Source organism: Mesoplodon bidens (genome assembly GCF_964165515.1).
Source record: "Mesoplodon bidens genome assembly, chromosome: 15".
NCBI classification, from domain to species: domain Eukaryota; kingdom Metazoa; phylum Chordata; class Mammalia; order Artiodactyla; family Ziphiidae; genus Mesoplodon; species Mesoplodon bidens.
In genome coordinates this window covers 82,092,857-82,109,831 of record NC_138171.1, presented here as the reverse complement: position 1 = coordinate 82,109,831, position 16,975 = coordinate 82,092,857, and the positions used below count along the sequence as shown (strand labels likewise).

At 47.6% G+C, this 16,975-nt stretch overlaps 1 protein-coding gene across 1 annotated transcript in view; it reads left to right on the top strand.

The window, feature by feature from the left end:
• The window catches only part of LOC308628709 (kinesin-like protein KIF16B), a 295,568-nt gene that overhangs the window by 157,306 nt on the left and 121,287 nt on the right, over positions 1-16,975 (top strand). Inside the window, exons 16-17 of the mRNA XM_081255964.1 lie at positions 2,871-2,953; positions 4,381-4,469. Coding sequence (XP_081112090.1) covers positions 2,871-2,953; positions 4,381-4,469 — 172 coding nt within the window. The remainder of the gene's footprint in view (positions 1-2,870; positions 2,954-4,380; positions 4,470-16,975) is intronic.

Genomic DNA, 16,975 nt, shown 5'->3' with positions numbered 1-16,975 from the left:
CAAGATGCTTTACTGTATCCTGAGCAGCTCTACATGCTCCGCCCTCCCCACTCTCTCCAGCTTCACCTTGTGCGGTGCTCCCCCTGGTTTCCTCTGCCGTGTTTCCCGTCACTCCTCCTCCTCCTCCTCCTCCTCCTCCTCCTCATCATCATCATCATCACTTTTTCCTGTCACAGTCTGTTGGATATGCCCCCCTCCCCCCGCAAGAGCTTGTCTTAAGCACCACCTCCTTCACGGCATCATTCCCTAACCTCCCCTGCAGCCAACCCCCTTCTCGCATGCTCGTGAGCCGGGGGCAGGGTGTCTCTCCTTCAGTTGCAGCTTTGCGTTTATTTGTGGAATTGTTTGGTTAGTGACCTCTCCCTCCTGCTTGTTTACAAGTTCCATAAGGACAAGGTGTGTGTCCCACTCGTTCACCTCTGCATCCCCATCCCCAGTTCTTATCACAGCACGGTAAGTGTTCGTTCATTCAGTATCCGTTGAGTGAATGGACACACAGCAGCATCATGTAAAAAAAAAAATGAAGCACATCTTTTAAGCCAGTAGGTTTGTCCATAAAGGAATACGATAGAGGAAAGAGAAGGCACCAGCCTTAACAGAGCCCCTTTTATGTGCCAGGTGGTCTATACACATTATTTGGATGGAAAGAAGGAATGGTCATGGGTAGTTTTGTTTTCTTTCACAAAACTCCTCGAAGGGATTTTCTTGTGTATTTCATGCAAATACATGGGTGGCAAGATTTTTTTCAGTGATTTAACATGATATGAAATATGTCTCTGAAATACTATCCTATTTTTCCTTTAACGTATTTTAGCAACTTTCAACTTGTGTGGCTGGGCATTTGATTAACAGAAAAAAAAAAAAAGAATTGGACTAGGTGTAATTAACACCTCAAATGAGATTGCCTTGTTCATCTCTAATGTCATTTTAAGAGCATTAAATACACATATATCCTGGACATGGCTACTTTTGACTTTCGTATGGCACACAGTTTTGAGTCCTCGTCATAAAAGGCATATGGGAAACACCTTTCTTCATTGTGGTAATGGTGCCTTTCCATAATTGGGAAATATATGAATGCAATTTTATGTGAGGGGGATAAGCAGACTGTAGGTGGATAATATCCGCTGCTGTCCTTCTGAGTCTCCCAAAACCATGTGCTGCGTCTCATGTTGACTCCATTTCTGCTAAAAAACGACAGCCACCAGAACCAATCCTTCGGTTGCTTGCTGTGGTTATGATCTAAACCCTTTAGGTTCTAACCGTGTTGAATTTGAAGCTCCTTTGAGAATCTGTGACAGTGTGTCACATAGGCAGGTGGATGTGCTGGTCTGAAGCTCCAGAGTGGCCATGTAGGGTATTGCTATTACCTGCAGGGTCCCGGTGGAGCTGGTACCCAACTAGAGGTCACGTGTCCTGTCCAGAGGAGGCAGCCAGCAGTAGCCCAGGGACTGCACAGATCTACTGATACCACATCTTCTAAAATTTTTGAAGGGAAGCCAGAAACTCAGACTTTTATGTGAAAACTACCAATTTTTAACCGTTGACAGTGAAGGATTTTGTTTTTTACATCCACGCGGGACACACAAAACACATCCATGAGCTGATTTTTTTCTCTGACCTTTGTTGCAGATTCTTTATCCTGGCTGCTAGTTCTTCATGGTCTCTCCCTCCCTCATCTGTCCAATATGGGTTCCTGCTGCTGTTTCACATCCCCTGCATCTTGGCTGGACTTGACTCTCTCCTCTCTCCAAGCCCAGGAGGTCCATCTCCTGTCTCAGGCTCAGCCCCTCCCCTCGTCACCCTCACATGGAGCATCTCTCTTGTCCTGTGAGACCCAGCTTAGGTCCTTGTGCCACCTCCTGCACCCTGCACTCATCACTTTGATCTGTCACGGTTGACTTCTAGATGAATGTCTTATCTTCACAAATAAGTTGCATTCTTTTTCAGGACAAAGACTGAAGATGGGGTTTGGGGGGGGTGGTTTGTTTTGAGACTTGCTTGACTCTCAGGTGCGAATGGGACCAGAAAAGACAGTGAATCTCCTAAATGCCTCCAGGGACAGGGAGCTCACTGCCTTCTGTGACATCCAGGCCGGTTTTGGACAGCTCCTATCTTAGAACACATCTGTTTGCTTAATCAAGCTGAAATTTGCCTCCCCACCTAATGATTTCGTTACCCTTGGGCATTTACACTGAATTCTTCTGCCCCTTGTACACTCATTTTCTGAACAAGCAGGACCCTAGTCAGTCCAAAGGAGCTGTTCTTGTGTGTCCAATGTAGCCATCTAAACAGGGTTTTCACAAGAAGCAGTGTTTTTACGTGGAAATAGTCGCTGTATATGTGCATTTTCTTTCCTATCGAATTCTGAGGGAGTTTTTAGTAATAGTGACCTATTACTAAAAACCTATTGCTCTGGCAGTTTCACCATGTTTTCATTTGAAAGCACTGTCCTTTGAGGTATCTACTTTTATTGGCATTAATAAACATTTCCTAAATTGGTGACCATATGCTTTGCTTGATATTCTCACATCTCTTTGGTTAACTGATTTCTGTTTTTCTTTTCAACAATCAAAAGTCTGATTATCTGTATACTGAGTTTTAAATCTCTTACGATATTGTAATGCTTAGATCCCTCACTTCTGCCCTGGGTAACATGAGTATTGTGACACTCGGCTCTAAAAATAAAAGCATCTGAAGATTTAGAATTGGCTTTATGTAAGCAGACTTTTGCGACGAAAGCCTCCCCTTACTCTATTGTTGTGTAGTACGCTGGAAATCACATCTCAGCTGCAGGATTCCATGGTAGAATGTCACCAGCTAACCAGGTTGCTCACTGTAAGCTCATTGCTGTTTCTGTGTGTTCTTAGGTGCCGTGATCCTCCTGGGAAGAACCAATATGTTTCGCTTTAACCATCCAAAGGAGGCCGCCAGGCTCAGGGAGAAGAGGAAGGTGAGCAGCATGGAATCTCCTGTAGCCAACTCCGCTCTGGGAGGGGCTGGGGTGGGGGAAGGGGGGTCTCCACTCTGGTTCCAGCAATTTAACTTTCTGGAGCACGAACCAACCCATAGCCTGGATTGATTCCAGAGGGTTTGCTTCCCAGCGGATGGCTCCCTGGTGAAATAGGCTAGCAAGTCAGATCCAGAGCAGGAGGAGAGACGCTGCTTCTCGACCCTCCTGTTGAGCCCTGCATCCCCTGAAAGGAGGTGGGCATCATTCCACATTAAGTGGAGAGTGCCTTCCACTCAAGAGCATCTGTTTTAAGAGTGAACCCCATATCAGAATCACTTTCATCCAAAAGTCGGCTCGCTTCTTATTTTCATTCACAGTAAATTGGATTTTTGATTAGGGTGTGAAGCAGAGAGGGGGTGACCTTAGGACGACTGGAAGAGGCTTCAGCTTGGATGGGGCTGACCAGAGGGCACTTGAAGTGCTGGATGAGGGAGGTGGGCAGAAGACCAGAAAGAGACAGGAAGAAACGGAAGGGAGAGAAACCTGTCTAGGACACCGTGTTGACCTTAGACCAAGGGAGAGAATGAAGTCACAGCTGAGTTTTCTGTGAGCCAGGCACTGTGCAGAACCTCCACATGTACCAGTGTATGTGCACAGAGGCTGTTATTACACCCACATCACAGATGATCGAGATGAGAAACTGAGGCTGGCCTGTCCCGTGGCCAGCAAGTGGGGAGCCGGGGCTGCAGCCCTGACCACTGACCCGGATGTGTGGCCTTTCACCCTGAGTTATGCAGCGCCGCATCTCAGCCTGCTTTTGCTGGGGCTGCCCAGAGTTGCCAGTGCCTTAAATGCAGAATAACGAGAAAGCCGCAAACCTCAGCCTTCTCCAGGGCTGCCAGTTCCAGCCTGTGAAGCCTATTGTCTGTTCCAGCCCAGAACAGAGGGCCTGGAGGGCCCTTTTCAGGACAGAGTTGCAGGGAAGAGAGGGAAGGAAGCAGGTTTGCTGGTAACTTTCCATGGAAGCACGACAGGTTAGGCTGTTGCTCTTTTGGTCTCCCTTCGCCTCTCCCTCTCCCTCTCTGTCACTCAGCAAGTGTGAGTGCTGCTCCTGCCAGGGGACAGGGTTGACACAGATGCCGTCACCCCTTCCCTCCACTTGACCGCAGCAGCCAGGTCAGGGAGATCCACAGGGCTGTGCAGTTCCCGTCCGAGCGCACTGCGGCCCTGCCGGCCTTAGCGTGGGGCTTGGGTTCCAGACGGATCCCTGGCCTGACCCCTGACGTGCATCCTCAGAGAGGCCAGTTGTGTGCAGGCTGACGGGGGGCGTGAGCCCCTCGTTGCCTCTCCCCGGTGGAGCGCGGGGAGCACGGCGCACGGCCTTCCCTTGTTGCCGTCGTAACCGCTCTGCCCTGTGTTGCTCTTAGAGTGGCCTTCTGTCCTCCCTCAGCTTGTCCATGACCGACCTGTCCAAGTCCTGCGAGAACCTCTCTGCCGTCATGCTGTACAACCCAGGGTGAGTGGACTGCGGCGGCGCCTCCCCTGGGGTTGTCACTGTTGTGGTGTTTGTCGTGTCGACCCCATTAAAGTCATTAATTAAAAAAAGAAGCCAGGGGCTTCCCTGGTGGCGCAGTGGTTGAGAGTCTGCCTGCCGATGCAGGGGACGCGGGTTCGTGCCCCGGTCCGGGAAGATCCCACGTGCCGCGGAGCGGCTGGGCCCGTGAGCCATGGCCGCTGAGCCTGCGCGTCCGGAGCCTGTGCTCCGCAACGGGAGAGGCCACAGCAGTGAGAGGCCCACATACCGCAAAAAAAAAAAAAAAGTCAGTTAAATAAAATAAAACTTCTGCAGTCAGGCCTCCTTATCACATCAGCCGTAGTCATTTTCCAGGTTCCTTTCCAGCCCTTGCTGTATATGGACATCCTTTAACTTAGTTATAATCATGACACAGGATGAGGGGAGGGAGGGCTGGCGGTGGGGGGCAGCTGACGTGGGGCCGTGGAGGCCCCTGGAAGGAGTTTTCTAACCATTTGAGGTCTTTAAGCAGTAGAGGAACGTGAAGATAAATTTACTACAAATATTAGGATGTGTGTCGTCTGGAGAATGTAGCAAAGAAGTGGGAGACCATTTAGGAAGCTACTTCCTTAGTCCCGGTGGGAGGTACCAGTGGCTTGGGTCTGGGTGGTCACCATAGTGATGGAGCATCGTGTAATGAGGGGCGGTTCCCAGGCTCCGGGTTTAAACAGTTGGGCAGGTGATGCACCTGCTCCTGAGGTGCGGGAGGCAGGGATGAGCAGCCTGGGCTGGCGGTGGGGTGAGGGTTCAGTCAGTGTATCTTTCCTGTTAGGTTGGAAGCTTTTCGAGGTCAGAGGCTTATCTTACTAATTTCTGTATTCTAGAGTGTCATTCACATAACACGCTTGACGAACGTTTAGCAGACAGATTAAGAATGAAATTTTAGGGCTTCCCTGGTGGCGCAGTGGTTGAGAGTCCACCTGCCGATACAGGGGACACGGGTTCGTGCCCCGGTTTGGGAGGATCCCACATGCCGCGGAGCGGCTGGGCCCGTGAGCCATGGCTGCTGAGCCTGCGCGTCCGGAGCCTATGCTCTGCAACGGGAGAGGCCACAACAGTGAGAGGCCCGTGTACCGCAAAAAAAAAAAGAAAAAAAAAAGAAATTTTAGTAAGACACATGCGTCCTTTGGGGGGAAAAGGTTTTTCATTAGTTCCTCTGGGCATGGGTGTTCTAAATGGTGGGAAATGGCACATCATGCAAAGGAATGTGTTTCTGTGCACGAGTCAGTTTCCCAATGACACTGCAGTTGGTTGAATAACCTCGAGTTCATGTTCGGGATCCTCAGGCAAAAGTTGGGAAGAGGGCCTCATGACGAAGTGAAGACTTAGGCCAAGGTAGTCAGAGAATTGAATGAGAAACACTCTGCGGTCGGCTGAAGAGATGGTGCTGGATAGGTTGCATGCTGCCGTGATGCATCCTGTTCATCTGGCTTCAGTTAGCAGACACATTTCGTATCTGCCCCCCTTGCAATACTCATTTGTTCAAATTCAAATGACTTAATACTTCATCATACCTTCATTCCCCCGACTCCAGGCCCTGCCCCCAACTTGCCACCTGCTATAGAGAATGATTACCCGTGAATTTAAACATAATTGGAGAGAAGTTGCTGCCTCTGATTTATGGGAAGCAGACACCTTGTAAAGTTCTGTGCTCCAGCAACTGGGCAAAACAAAGCAGATTAAAGCTAAGCTGGGCTGTTTTTACCTTTTTTGATGTTACAGGTGTAACTATCCTTGGCCTAAAGTAAGCACCACGCGATAAACGGGAAGAACGTTGAAAGAAGTATGTTCACTGCTTGGACACTAGCTGAATAGTTGTTACTTAAATCTAATAAGCCGCCTGCACACAGAGTGTGTTAGTTTCTCAAGATGGAAATGTAGGGCTGAGATGCTTCAATAGGGCAGCGCGTATTTACTGAGGGCGAGGGGAGACCATAAGTGTCAGGTGCCGTGTTCTCTCTGCCTGAGAAAATGGACACATGGATGTGAACCCACTTAGCGTGAAGTCATGGAAGTTGTATGATTCAGGATTAGTGGCCTGTGACCTGGGAGGGCCAATGGGAAGGGAATGGTGCAAATTGACGTGCTTGGAAGGGATTCTCTTCCAGTGTCCATGCCTTGTAATGTGTTGGGTGATGTAGAAAACCAGAGACTTTGAGAAAGAATCTTTCTTGATGTTGAGATCACCTCCAGCCAGCATCATGGGATCTGTGCCATAAGCCTAAATAACGGGAACCCACTTGTCCTCAGCGCTTATGGAGATCAGGCATTGTCCCCTTTGTAACATCCTCCCCAGCTCCCCGCTCTTCTGTGTCCTCTCATTGCCATAGCAGTGCGCAGCCTGTAGTAAATAGCTGGGGCCCATGGCAAGGGGAGGGTGGTGTGGAGGGCATGGCAGGGCTGTGAGGAGCCTTAAGTAGTAGCCCTCCTAAGTCCCTGGTCTAGCACTTTCTTCTCCGTAGTTGAGGATATGAAGATGTTAGAAGTCTAGAAAGATGCCTTATCTCGGAGAACAAAGCGGATAGAACACTAACCAGAGATTCAGCCCTGGATGCCCGCCAGGTGGGAATCCCAAATCACTCCCTTCTGTTCTACTTGAGAATTCTGTTCAAGATTCACACAAAAAAACTGGATTCTGTGCTGGGCCCTGAGATGTTTGCAGGAAGAGGTTTTCCCCTGGAGAGATGTTCTGGGAAGGAACATTTTATGAGCAAACAAGGTGAATGCTGGCCAGAGTCATGCTGAGCTTAGGAAGAGATAAGAGAGCTCCGCAGGTTGGGGCCTGACTGGGGGCCGCTCTGAAAGCAGTGCCTGGGCGTGAGCAGTTTGCTTGGACAAACAGATGTCTGTTCTTTGAGGAAATGCACTTTGGGGTTTGGGAGGATGGAGCAGAAGAGATGGCAGCTCAGGTTCTGCTGACACCGTCACAGCACCTGTGTGCATGTCACGTTTTTAGAAGTTCTGGCTAGTGTATTTAGAATTTATGATTATGAATAAAATGTATGGCCCCAAATACAACAGAGAATCATTTTCTCTATACTCATAAGCATTTGCTAACTCATTTCTTCACTCTTTGTTAAAATTGTGCTAAGATACACTTAACATGAAATTTGCCATCTTAACCATTTTTAGGCGTACAGTAGTAGGTGAGTTCACATCGTTGCAGCTAACCTCCAGAACTTTTTTCCTATAAAACTGAAACTCTGTACCCATTAAGCAGTAGCATCCCAACCCCCCTCCCCCTCACTCCTGGCAACCGGTATTCTATTTTCTGTCTCTGAATTTGACTACTCTGGGTACCTCATATAAGTGGATTCATACATTATTTATCTTTTTGTGACTGGCTTTTTTCACTTAGCATAATGCCTTCAGAGTTCATCCATGTTGTAGCAAGTATCAGAGTTTCTTCCTTTTTAAAGCTGCATAACATTCCATTGCATGTATATATCACATCTTAGGTATCCATTCATCTGTCCATGGACACTTGGGCTGCTTCCACCTTTTGGCAGTTGTGAATAATGCTGCTCTGAACACGGGTGCACAAATATATCTGTTTTGAGCCCTTGCTTTCAGTTCTTTTGGGTATATACCCAGAAGTGGGATTGTTGGATCATATGCTAATTATGTTTTTAATTTTTTTGAGAAACTACCACACTGTTTTCTATCTTAGGTGCAACCATGTTACATTCCCATACTAACAGTGCCCAAGGGTTCCAGTTCCTCCACATCCTCACCAATATGTGTTACTTTCTGGTTTTTTTCTTGTTAGTTTTTTCTTTTGTTTTGTTTTGGTTTTGATAGTGGCCACCCTAATGGGTGTGACGTGGTACCTCATTGTGGTTTTTCTTCACTCTTTGTTTTCTTTCCATTTTCTTAAGAATTTCCAATCTGGAAAATAGTGTTTGGAAATATAGAAAGATGGAAGATCTGAAATTCAGCTCCCCCAGTAAGTTTAGTAAATAACTGATGAGTGTCAATCTGGCAAGGATCCATTTCCTGATGACCTCCCTCGAGCCCTGCCACGTTCACTTCAACCAGCTCGTTCGCCTGTATCTCAAAGCTCAGTCCACGGAGTAGGGCTTCAGGAGGTGTTTCTAGCCAAGGAGAGATGTGATCATATTTGCCCTGAGAGGGAACAGTGAGGGCGCTGAGGGAGCTGTGAGAGGGACCTGGAGGTGAGGCCTGAACTAGGCAGCAGTGGAAGGAAGCCAGAGGCAGGGGTGGGCTGCACAGGCACGCAGGGCAGGAAGTGATGAGGCCTGAATGGACAATGGGATGTGGGAGGGAAAGAAGGAAAAGCTGGTAACATCTGTTTTGTGGCTTAAATCATTGGTTCGGTGTCGCATGCTCTCCAGCTGAAATACAGATACGGGAGGAGGGCCAGTTGGTCGAGAGGCAGGGAGGATACTGAGCACAGCCTTGAGAAACTGGACCCCGGGCTGCGAACTTCCTCCTGGGAGTGACTGCACATGAGCACAGGGCCAGCCGCCGGGCGCCCCGTGGGGAGCGCGGGGGCCTCTGCAGGCTGTCACAGGCGCAGGGTGAACGCGGGTCCCCCGTTGACACGTCCTCCTGCTCTTTCTGTATCCAGTCAGCTGCTGGGTGAGGGCCCTTGTTTGGCCAACCTGTGCTGGGGCTCAGTTCCCTTGGAGCGTGATTTAGTGTACAGGGAAGACTGTGGTGAAGCCTGGCGGAAAGCAGGGAGCTGGGAGCCTTGTCTTTGCCCGTGACGCTTGGACTCCTCTGGGTTGATGCTGAGTGAGCGCAGCTGTGCAGCTGCACCCAGGCCCCTGGCTGCAGCGCCCCGCCCTCACCGTGGGGGGTCTGTATCCACCTACTCAGTGATGGGTCTCACAGGCTTCAGCAGGTGGCCTGGCCCTGGTGACAGTGCAGAGTTTGGGGTCCCTTACCCCGTATTTACCTCTCTTAGGACCAGTTTGGGATCAGCGTTCTCCTGCTTTTAAAACTTTCTCGCTCTTAGGCGAACTGGCTTTTGGCCTTCTTAATGATTCCCTGACGCTAAGTATTGGCTTAATAAATGTTAGCTGCCCCCCAGCACCGCCCCCTCCCCTGCCCCAAACCTCCTCTCTTCTTCTTTGTTTCTCTCTTATTAAACGTTCGTGAAGGGACTTCCTTGGTGGTGCAGCGGTTAAGAATCCGCCTGCCAATGCAGGGGACATGGGTTCGAGCCCTGGTCTGGGAAGATCCCACATGCCGTGGAGCAGCTAAACCCATACGCCACAACTACTGAGCCTGCGCTCTAGAGCCTGTGAGACACAACTACTGAAGCCTGTGCACCTAGAGCCCGTGTTCTGCAACAGGAGAAGCCACCGCAATGAGAAGCCTGCGCACCACAACGAAGAGCAGCCCCCGCTCACTGCAATAGAGAAAGCCCGCACACAGCAACGAAGACCCAATGCAGCCAAAAATAAACAAACAAATAAATAAATAAATTTATTTATTAAAAAAAACCCAACAACCCTCATGAAGATGTCTTTGTTAAGAGGCCGGGACTCTTCTTTAGCGTCAGCTGCTCCTTTCCCTTAAGCACCAGCCAGCTTTCCAGTTACTTAATAGAAGTCACGGCCCACAGCATCCCTGGAGAAGATAATTTTTCTCCCCGAGTTGGCTCCACCCGGGGACTCTGTCTTCCCAGCTCTCCCTCTTCCCGACCCCACCCACACCTCGAGCAAGTTCACTCTGAGAATCCTGCTGCCCGTCGTCGCGGGGGAATGAGCAGGAGGGATTTTCCTCTTTAAGCGGCCGACATGGTCCATCCGTGAGGAGCAGCTGACGTTCTGGGGTCATCGGGGCTCTCGTGACCCTGCACGTGATTCCTGGTTTCCTCTACGAGACGACACGGGGGGACTCATGGACCTGCCTCTGGAACTGTCTGGCCTTGAGCCGAAGGGTGGGGCTCACCGCACCCCCTTAGCCCTTCATGGTGACCCCTTCTTTGTGCAGGAGCCCCTCCTCTTCCCAGCAAGTGGCCCGGCCCTCAGTGCCTCTGGGATGCCCTCCGGGCCCCGATATAAGCACCCATTTGTCTCCCACCATTATCTTCTGCCACTTTCCACCTTGAACTTCAGGCTCTGGTTTAAGTGGGCAGAACGTCTTCCACACCTCTCTCCAGGCCACATCCGTCTCTGAGACTGTCCACAAACCCCTCCCACTCTTCTTCCCGTGGGCAGCCCTCTTCAGCTTTCAAGGTGAGTGTAGGAACTGTCTCCTCAGAAGCACCCTGTGCATCTCCAGTTTGAGCGAAGTGCCTCCTCTTCGTCCTCTGACAGGTGCTTGGTGCACACCTTTATCATCATAGCTTTTTCCCGATTCCTTTAGTTGATGCTGGTGCCTGCTTTCCCACTAGGCTTCTTGAGGGCGGGGCCATGCCCTGCTCCTCTGTGAATCTCCAGCATCTCACATGCAGTGGGCACTTCACAGATGTTCACCAAGATGTAGGTTTGCAGCCGAAATGCTCTCAGCGCGGGAGATGTGTCTGCTCATGGGTGTCCAGGTGCCTCGTGCTTCAGATGGGTCCTTATGCACTGTTTAGCATCTCCAGACTAGCTGGGCCTTATTTTTGTGAGGCTCTCACGCACACAGATGTACTTCATGCATGTTCTGTGGCTTTCTTGACTGTTGCACATTCACAACTCTTGGTTTCCTTGGTATCCTATAGACCTGAGTATGTTTTTTTTGCAGCAGATTAAAAATGTATGCTACTTAGTACTCAGTTCCTCTTAGAACAAAGCTCTCTGAAAGAATTACATCGGGTTTGCAAATTACTGTATCCAGTAAGATCCAACTTATCTACAAAGCAGTCAGTTTCAACAGGCAACCTAGTAATTCTCCAAAAAAAACCCATGCTCTGAATCATAGTAAGATTTGGACTTTTTAAAAGTGAAGTCTTTGCTACCCAGGAACATTTTATCAGCCCAACTGGGCACGTCATGTTGGATGTATCGTTTCTAAGGTAGTTTAGGGCCTCACTGCCGGCCCACATCGTAGGCTTTCTGGAAACCAGGATTTGTAGGCACACATGCCTGGTACTTAGTGCCAGAGAATTTTTGGAGGAGGCAAAGCAACCTGGTGACTTCCTTTGGGAGTCAGCTCCGCTTTGAGAAGCACCCAGTCAGGGTCTTTGCCAGGAAACAGTTTCGCTGCAGGGGAAACATTCCTCCTCAAGGCCCAGTGTCTAAGAAGAAACCAAGCCCACTCTTCAGGCATCCTCTGTCTTGCTCTGAGGCTGCAAACAGGTGGCTAACTTGGCAGAAAGCGGGAGCTTTCACAGCTTTTTGAAAGTGCTCTGAGCAAAATTATATACGTTCCAAGTTCATTTCAGTCTTAAAAATAAAGGGAGAAAATTTCATTTGTGCATTATCCTCCTTTGAGTACTAACCATTGGCCAGCCTGTTTAAATGGATATACTGCATTTGAAGAAATTCTGAAGAGGAGAAATGCCTGGGTTTCAAATGCGGTTGGGCCCAAAATATCTAAAGTCAAAAATCAAACCTCTCTTTGGCAAGCCGTCCAAGGAGCTTTATGGAATGTAGTGCTGATGGGGTTGATGGGCATCAGGGCCAACTCAGGGCTCAGTGCAAGGCCCCTGACTCTGAAGACTGTCTGAAGTCATCGACAGTCAGGGGATAAGGCCAGATGAGTGATGGTTATTTTTAACCTAACTTTTAGTTTTCACATGTGAATCATTATGGAAAATTTAGAAATCACAAACAAGCAAAAAAGAAGAAACTACGGCAGTGAACACGTTGCTGTATATTCTTGTCTATACCTCTGTCCCGCCATCTAGCCATCTCTGTCTTTCTCTCTGTGTGTGCGCCTGTATATGTACATACATCTACATACATACATTTATACTTACATACATTTATATGTGTTCTTTTACCAGGATGGGTTCACACTGGGCTTGTTTTATGCACTTATGTATCTTTCCCCTTCATATGTATTAACGTACATCATTTTAACATCCATGTGAGATACCATTGTATGGATATGCCGTACCTTACCTTCTGTTGGTAGGTGTTTTGTTGTCTAGCTTTGAACTATGGCAAGCAGTTGGGGTGAACACATTTGTAGCTAAATCTTTGTGCTTATCCATGAGTATTACTTCCTCAGGTGAGAAAAAGTAGAATGGGATTACCAGGCCAGAGGGTGTATATATTGATAGTTTTAAGGCTCTTGATAGATGTTCACAAACTGTTCTATAGGATGGTCGTACGTATCAGCACTATTTATCTCCCACCAGTACCACATGAGAGTTTCCCTTTCCTTGCAAACTGGAAAAGGATCCTCTTGACTCATAGACTGTGTTGATATGAACACACCCTCCTGGGTGCAGCTCTAAGCTGTATTCACAGCAGCTGGAGTCTAGGCAATCCTGCTAGCTAACAGTGGCTCTCTCTGGAAGCCTGTCCTGGGCATCCTGATCATCACTCGGGATTCATCAGGCACCTCATTTGTCCTGTGCAGAGCTCCGTGCTGTGTGCGGTTCGCTCCAGCCTTCCTGCTCCTTCAGGTTTAGAGTAGGGATGGGGTTTCGGAATGTGAAGCCGGAAGGACTATATTCCGCATGCAGAGTTCCGGGATTGCGATGCAGAGAGCCGAGAGCACCGAGACACGTTACCGGTGAGGACTTCTTACCAGCTGACAACAGCTGTAGGAAAAGAAAGTCGTTGCATGTTCCTTCCTCTCTCCAACCCCTTCCCTATCTATTTCTTCCCTCCTTCCCTCCCTCTCTCCCTTCCCTCAACTGGAAGGATAAATACATCACACTGGGGAGAGAGTAAGAAAACATCAGTAACCAGGTGAGTCCTTAGCCGTACTGAGCTTAGCCTCCCTCTCGATTTCTGTCAGCTTCCAGGAAACAGGCACAGGGTCTAATCTGTTCACTCAGTTCCCAGCATAGCACCTGGAACTTAATAGCCATTGTAATCCATGTGAACTAAGTGAATTCAGTTCTTCCCCTTAATTCATACCAATGTAAAAGGGGCTTCAGAAACAGAGCCTGGTCACAGCCGGAGATACTCTTGGTAAGACCCGCACCGTCAGGTGAGGTCACGTCTTCACTACAGGTCCTGGGAGGAAAGACTGCGTTGCCCGTGGATACAGTGCCCTGCTAGCTCCACTTTTCTCTCTTCTCTCTCTTTCTGGGGCTTTATACATTGTTTTATCCTTTTTTTTTCTCGCTGACCTGGAGGGTGAAAGTTTTATACATGTAGTGGTTGGCAATATTTATGGTGCTGGTGATTTGGCTGTGTTTTAGCTGATGGTTATTTACTGTGTTTGTCTCTGCTGGTTTGTTTTATTGGGCCTTTCCATCTTTCAAAAGTTTGCTTTGCTGCAAGGCTGACTTCCTCTCCAGTCTTTGGTCTCAGTGGTGTCGCTTTTTCATGGACCATTTACTCACTTGGCAGTTGCTGTAGAGCCTTAAATAGTTTGTGAAGATGCACAGTCTTGGGGAACTTGCGGTGAACGCAGCTGAAAGAAGTGAGCATCTTCCTCCGTTAACAGAGAGCAACGGCAGTTTCAGGCAGGCCCCGGGGATGTGGCGAGCCGGTTCCAGACCACCGCGATAGAGCAGATACACAGTAGAGAGAGCCACGCACAGTGTTTGGTTTCCCAGTGCATTTAAAAACTATGTTTATACTGTAGTATTACATTATACTGTATGTTAAGCGTGCAGTAGGATTATGTCTAAAAAAATGTGCATACCTTAATTTAAAAACACTTTATTACTAAAAAATGCTAACCATCATCTGAGCCTTCAGAGAGTCACAATGTTTTTGCAATAGTAACATCAAAGATAACTGATCCCAGATCACTGTAGCAAATATGATAAGAATGAAAAATTTTCAGGATAGTGAGAATGTCACTAAAAATGTGACACAGACAGAATGGCCATCGTCAAAAAATCTACAAACAATAAATGCTGGAGAGGGTGTGCAGAAAAGGGAACCCTCTTGCACTGTTGGTGGGAATGTAAATTGATACAGCCACTATGGAAAACAGTATGGAGTTTCCTTAAAAAACTAAAAATAGAACTACCATACAACCCAGCAATCCCACTACTGGGCATACACCCTGAGAAAACCATAATTCAAAAAGAGACATGTACCACAATGTTCATTGAAGCTCTATTTACAATAGCCAGGACATGGAAGCAACCTAAGTGTCCATCGACAGATGAATGGATAAAGAAGATATGGCACATATATACAATGGAATATTACTCAGCCATAAAAAGAAACGAAATTGAGTTATTTGTAGTGAGGTGGATGGACTTGGAGACTGTCATACAGAGTGAAGTAAGTCAGAAAGAGAAAAATAAATACCGTATGTTAACACATATATGTGGAATCTAAAAAGAAAAAAGAAAAATGGTTCTGATAACCTAAGGGCAGGACAGGAATAAAGATGCAGAAGTAGAGAACGGACTTGAGGACACGGGGAGGGGGAAGGGTAAGCTGGGATGAAGTGAGAGAGTGGCATGGACATATATACACTACCAAATGTAAAATAGATAACTAGTGGGAAGCAGCCGCATAGCACAGGGAGATCAGCTCAGTGCTTTGTGACCACCTAGAGGGGTGGGATAAGGAGGGTGGGAGGGAGACGCAAGAGGGAGGGAATGTGGGGATATATGTCTATGTATAGCTGATTCACTTTGTTATACAGCAGAAACTAACACAACATTGTAAAGCAATTATACTCCAATAAAGATGTTAAAAAAATAAATAAAATGTGACACAGAGACATGAAGTGAGCAAATGCTGCTGGGAAAATGGTGCTGGTTGACTTGCTCGATGTAGGGTTGCCACAAACCTTCAATTTGTTAAAAAAAAAAAAAGAAGCAATATCTGCGAAGTGCAGTAAAGTGAAGTCTCTCTGTACTGACTTAGCTTTTTCTTTCTTGTCCTTGAATATAACTCCACTGTGAGCCACTTTAAATGATGAGCTCCTTTGTTTCCTGTTTTCAGAGTAGCAGAATGGGGGCTTCCCTGGTGGCACAGTAGTTAAAAATCCACCTGCCAATGCATGGGGCAGAGGTTTGAACCCTGGTCCAGGAAGATCCCACATGCCGCAGAGCAACTAAGCCCGTGTGCCACAACTACTGAGCCTGCGCTATAGAGCCCGCGAGCCACAACTACTGAGACCGTGTGTCACAACTACTGAAGCCCATGTGACTAGACCCCATGCTCCACAACAAGAGAAGCCACTGCAGTGAGAAGCCCGTGCACCACAATGAAGAGTAGCCCCCGCTCGCCACAACTAGAGAAAGTCTGCACACGGCAATGAAGACCCAACGCACACAGAAGTAAATTAATTAATTAAAAAAAAAAGCAGAATGATGAGCTGTAGGATTCCAAGTGCAGTCTGTTTCCATTCTGTTCCTTTAGATTTGCGTTGTCTGCTCAGGGGCAGCATTTCTGCTTCCCTCATTGTATAATTGCATGATCTAAAGCTGAATTGTATGGGTCAGCTGAGGAAGTGAGCCTTTGCCCAGTGCAGTGATGGATCGCAGTTATGGGCGAGGGTGGAAGGTAGCAGATTCCTTTTCATCCTACATGGCAGCATGATTTTCCTCTGAAGTAACATCTTGTATTAACTTGATTACCTGCCGTGAGCTCTCTGTAATTTGTTGACTCATTTGATTAGAACTTGTTGCTGATTCAGTCAAGGCTTCCTGATGTACATACATATCTGTTCCTGCTTCCAGGCCTTTGCTGGAAACGTGCTGTTTCCTCCTCCTGGACTGTTCGTCCGTGTGTCCGCCTGCTCTTCACATGGCTAAATCCCACATCATCTCTAAGATGTCAGTTTCAATGTCATTTCCTTGGGGAGGCCCTACCAACCCCAGCCCAGATTTCATCTCCTTGGATCTTTATACATAGCATCCTTTCTCTGTGGTAGCACTTTAAATAGTTGCTGAAATTGTGGGTTTTGGTGCAACTATTTGCCCACTCTTGGTCTGGATATTTAATGGAATATTTTTAGTATATTTAGTGAAAAGGTTTGATTTTCTTAATAATGTACCCCTGCTTCTAAGTAGGTGTTTGGGAAGCTGTTGTTGATTGAATGTGTGTGTGTGTGTGTGTGTGTGTGAATTGTTGTGCCGTAATGAGGACCCTCCACCCCCTTCTTTTATCCCAGACCGTAATCCTAACCTTGAACAGCCGTGTCCCACATCAGTGACCTCAGATATTTAGTCACCATAAGGAACCCCCAAATTTTATGATCTACTGAGGTTAATCATTGTCATTGCTGGAGATGAGTGGAAATCAACTAGAGATTTGTAGAAGCACAAAGTAAAACGGTTGCTATAATCACAGTAGATTGAGAAAAATGTTTGAAGTAGGTAGTTTGTCTCATTATAAATTGAAATGCTTATTACAAAAAAGTAAAGCATTCAGAAATGAATAAAGTGATCACAA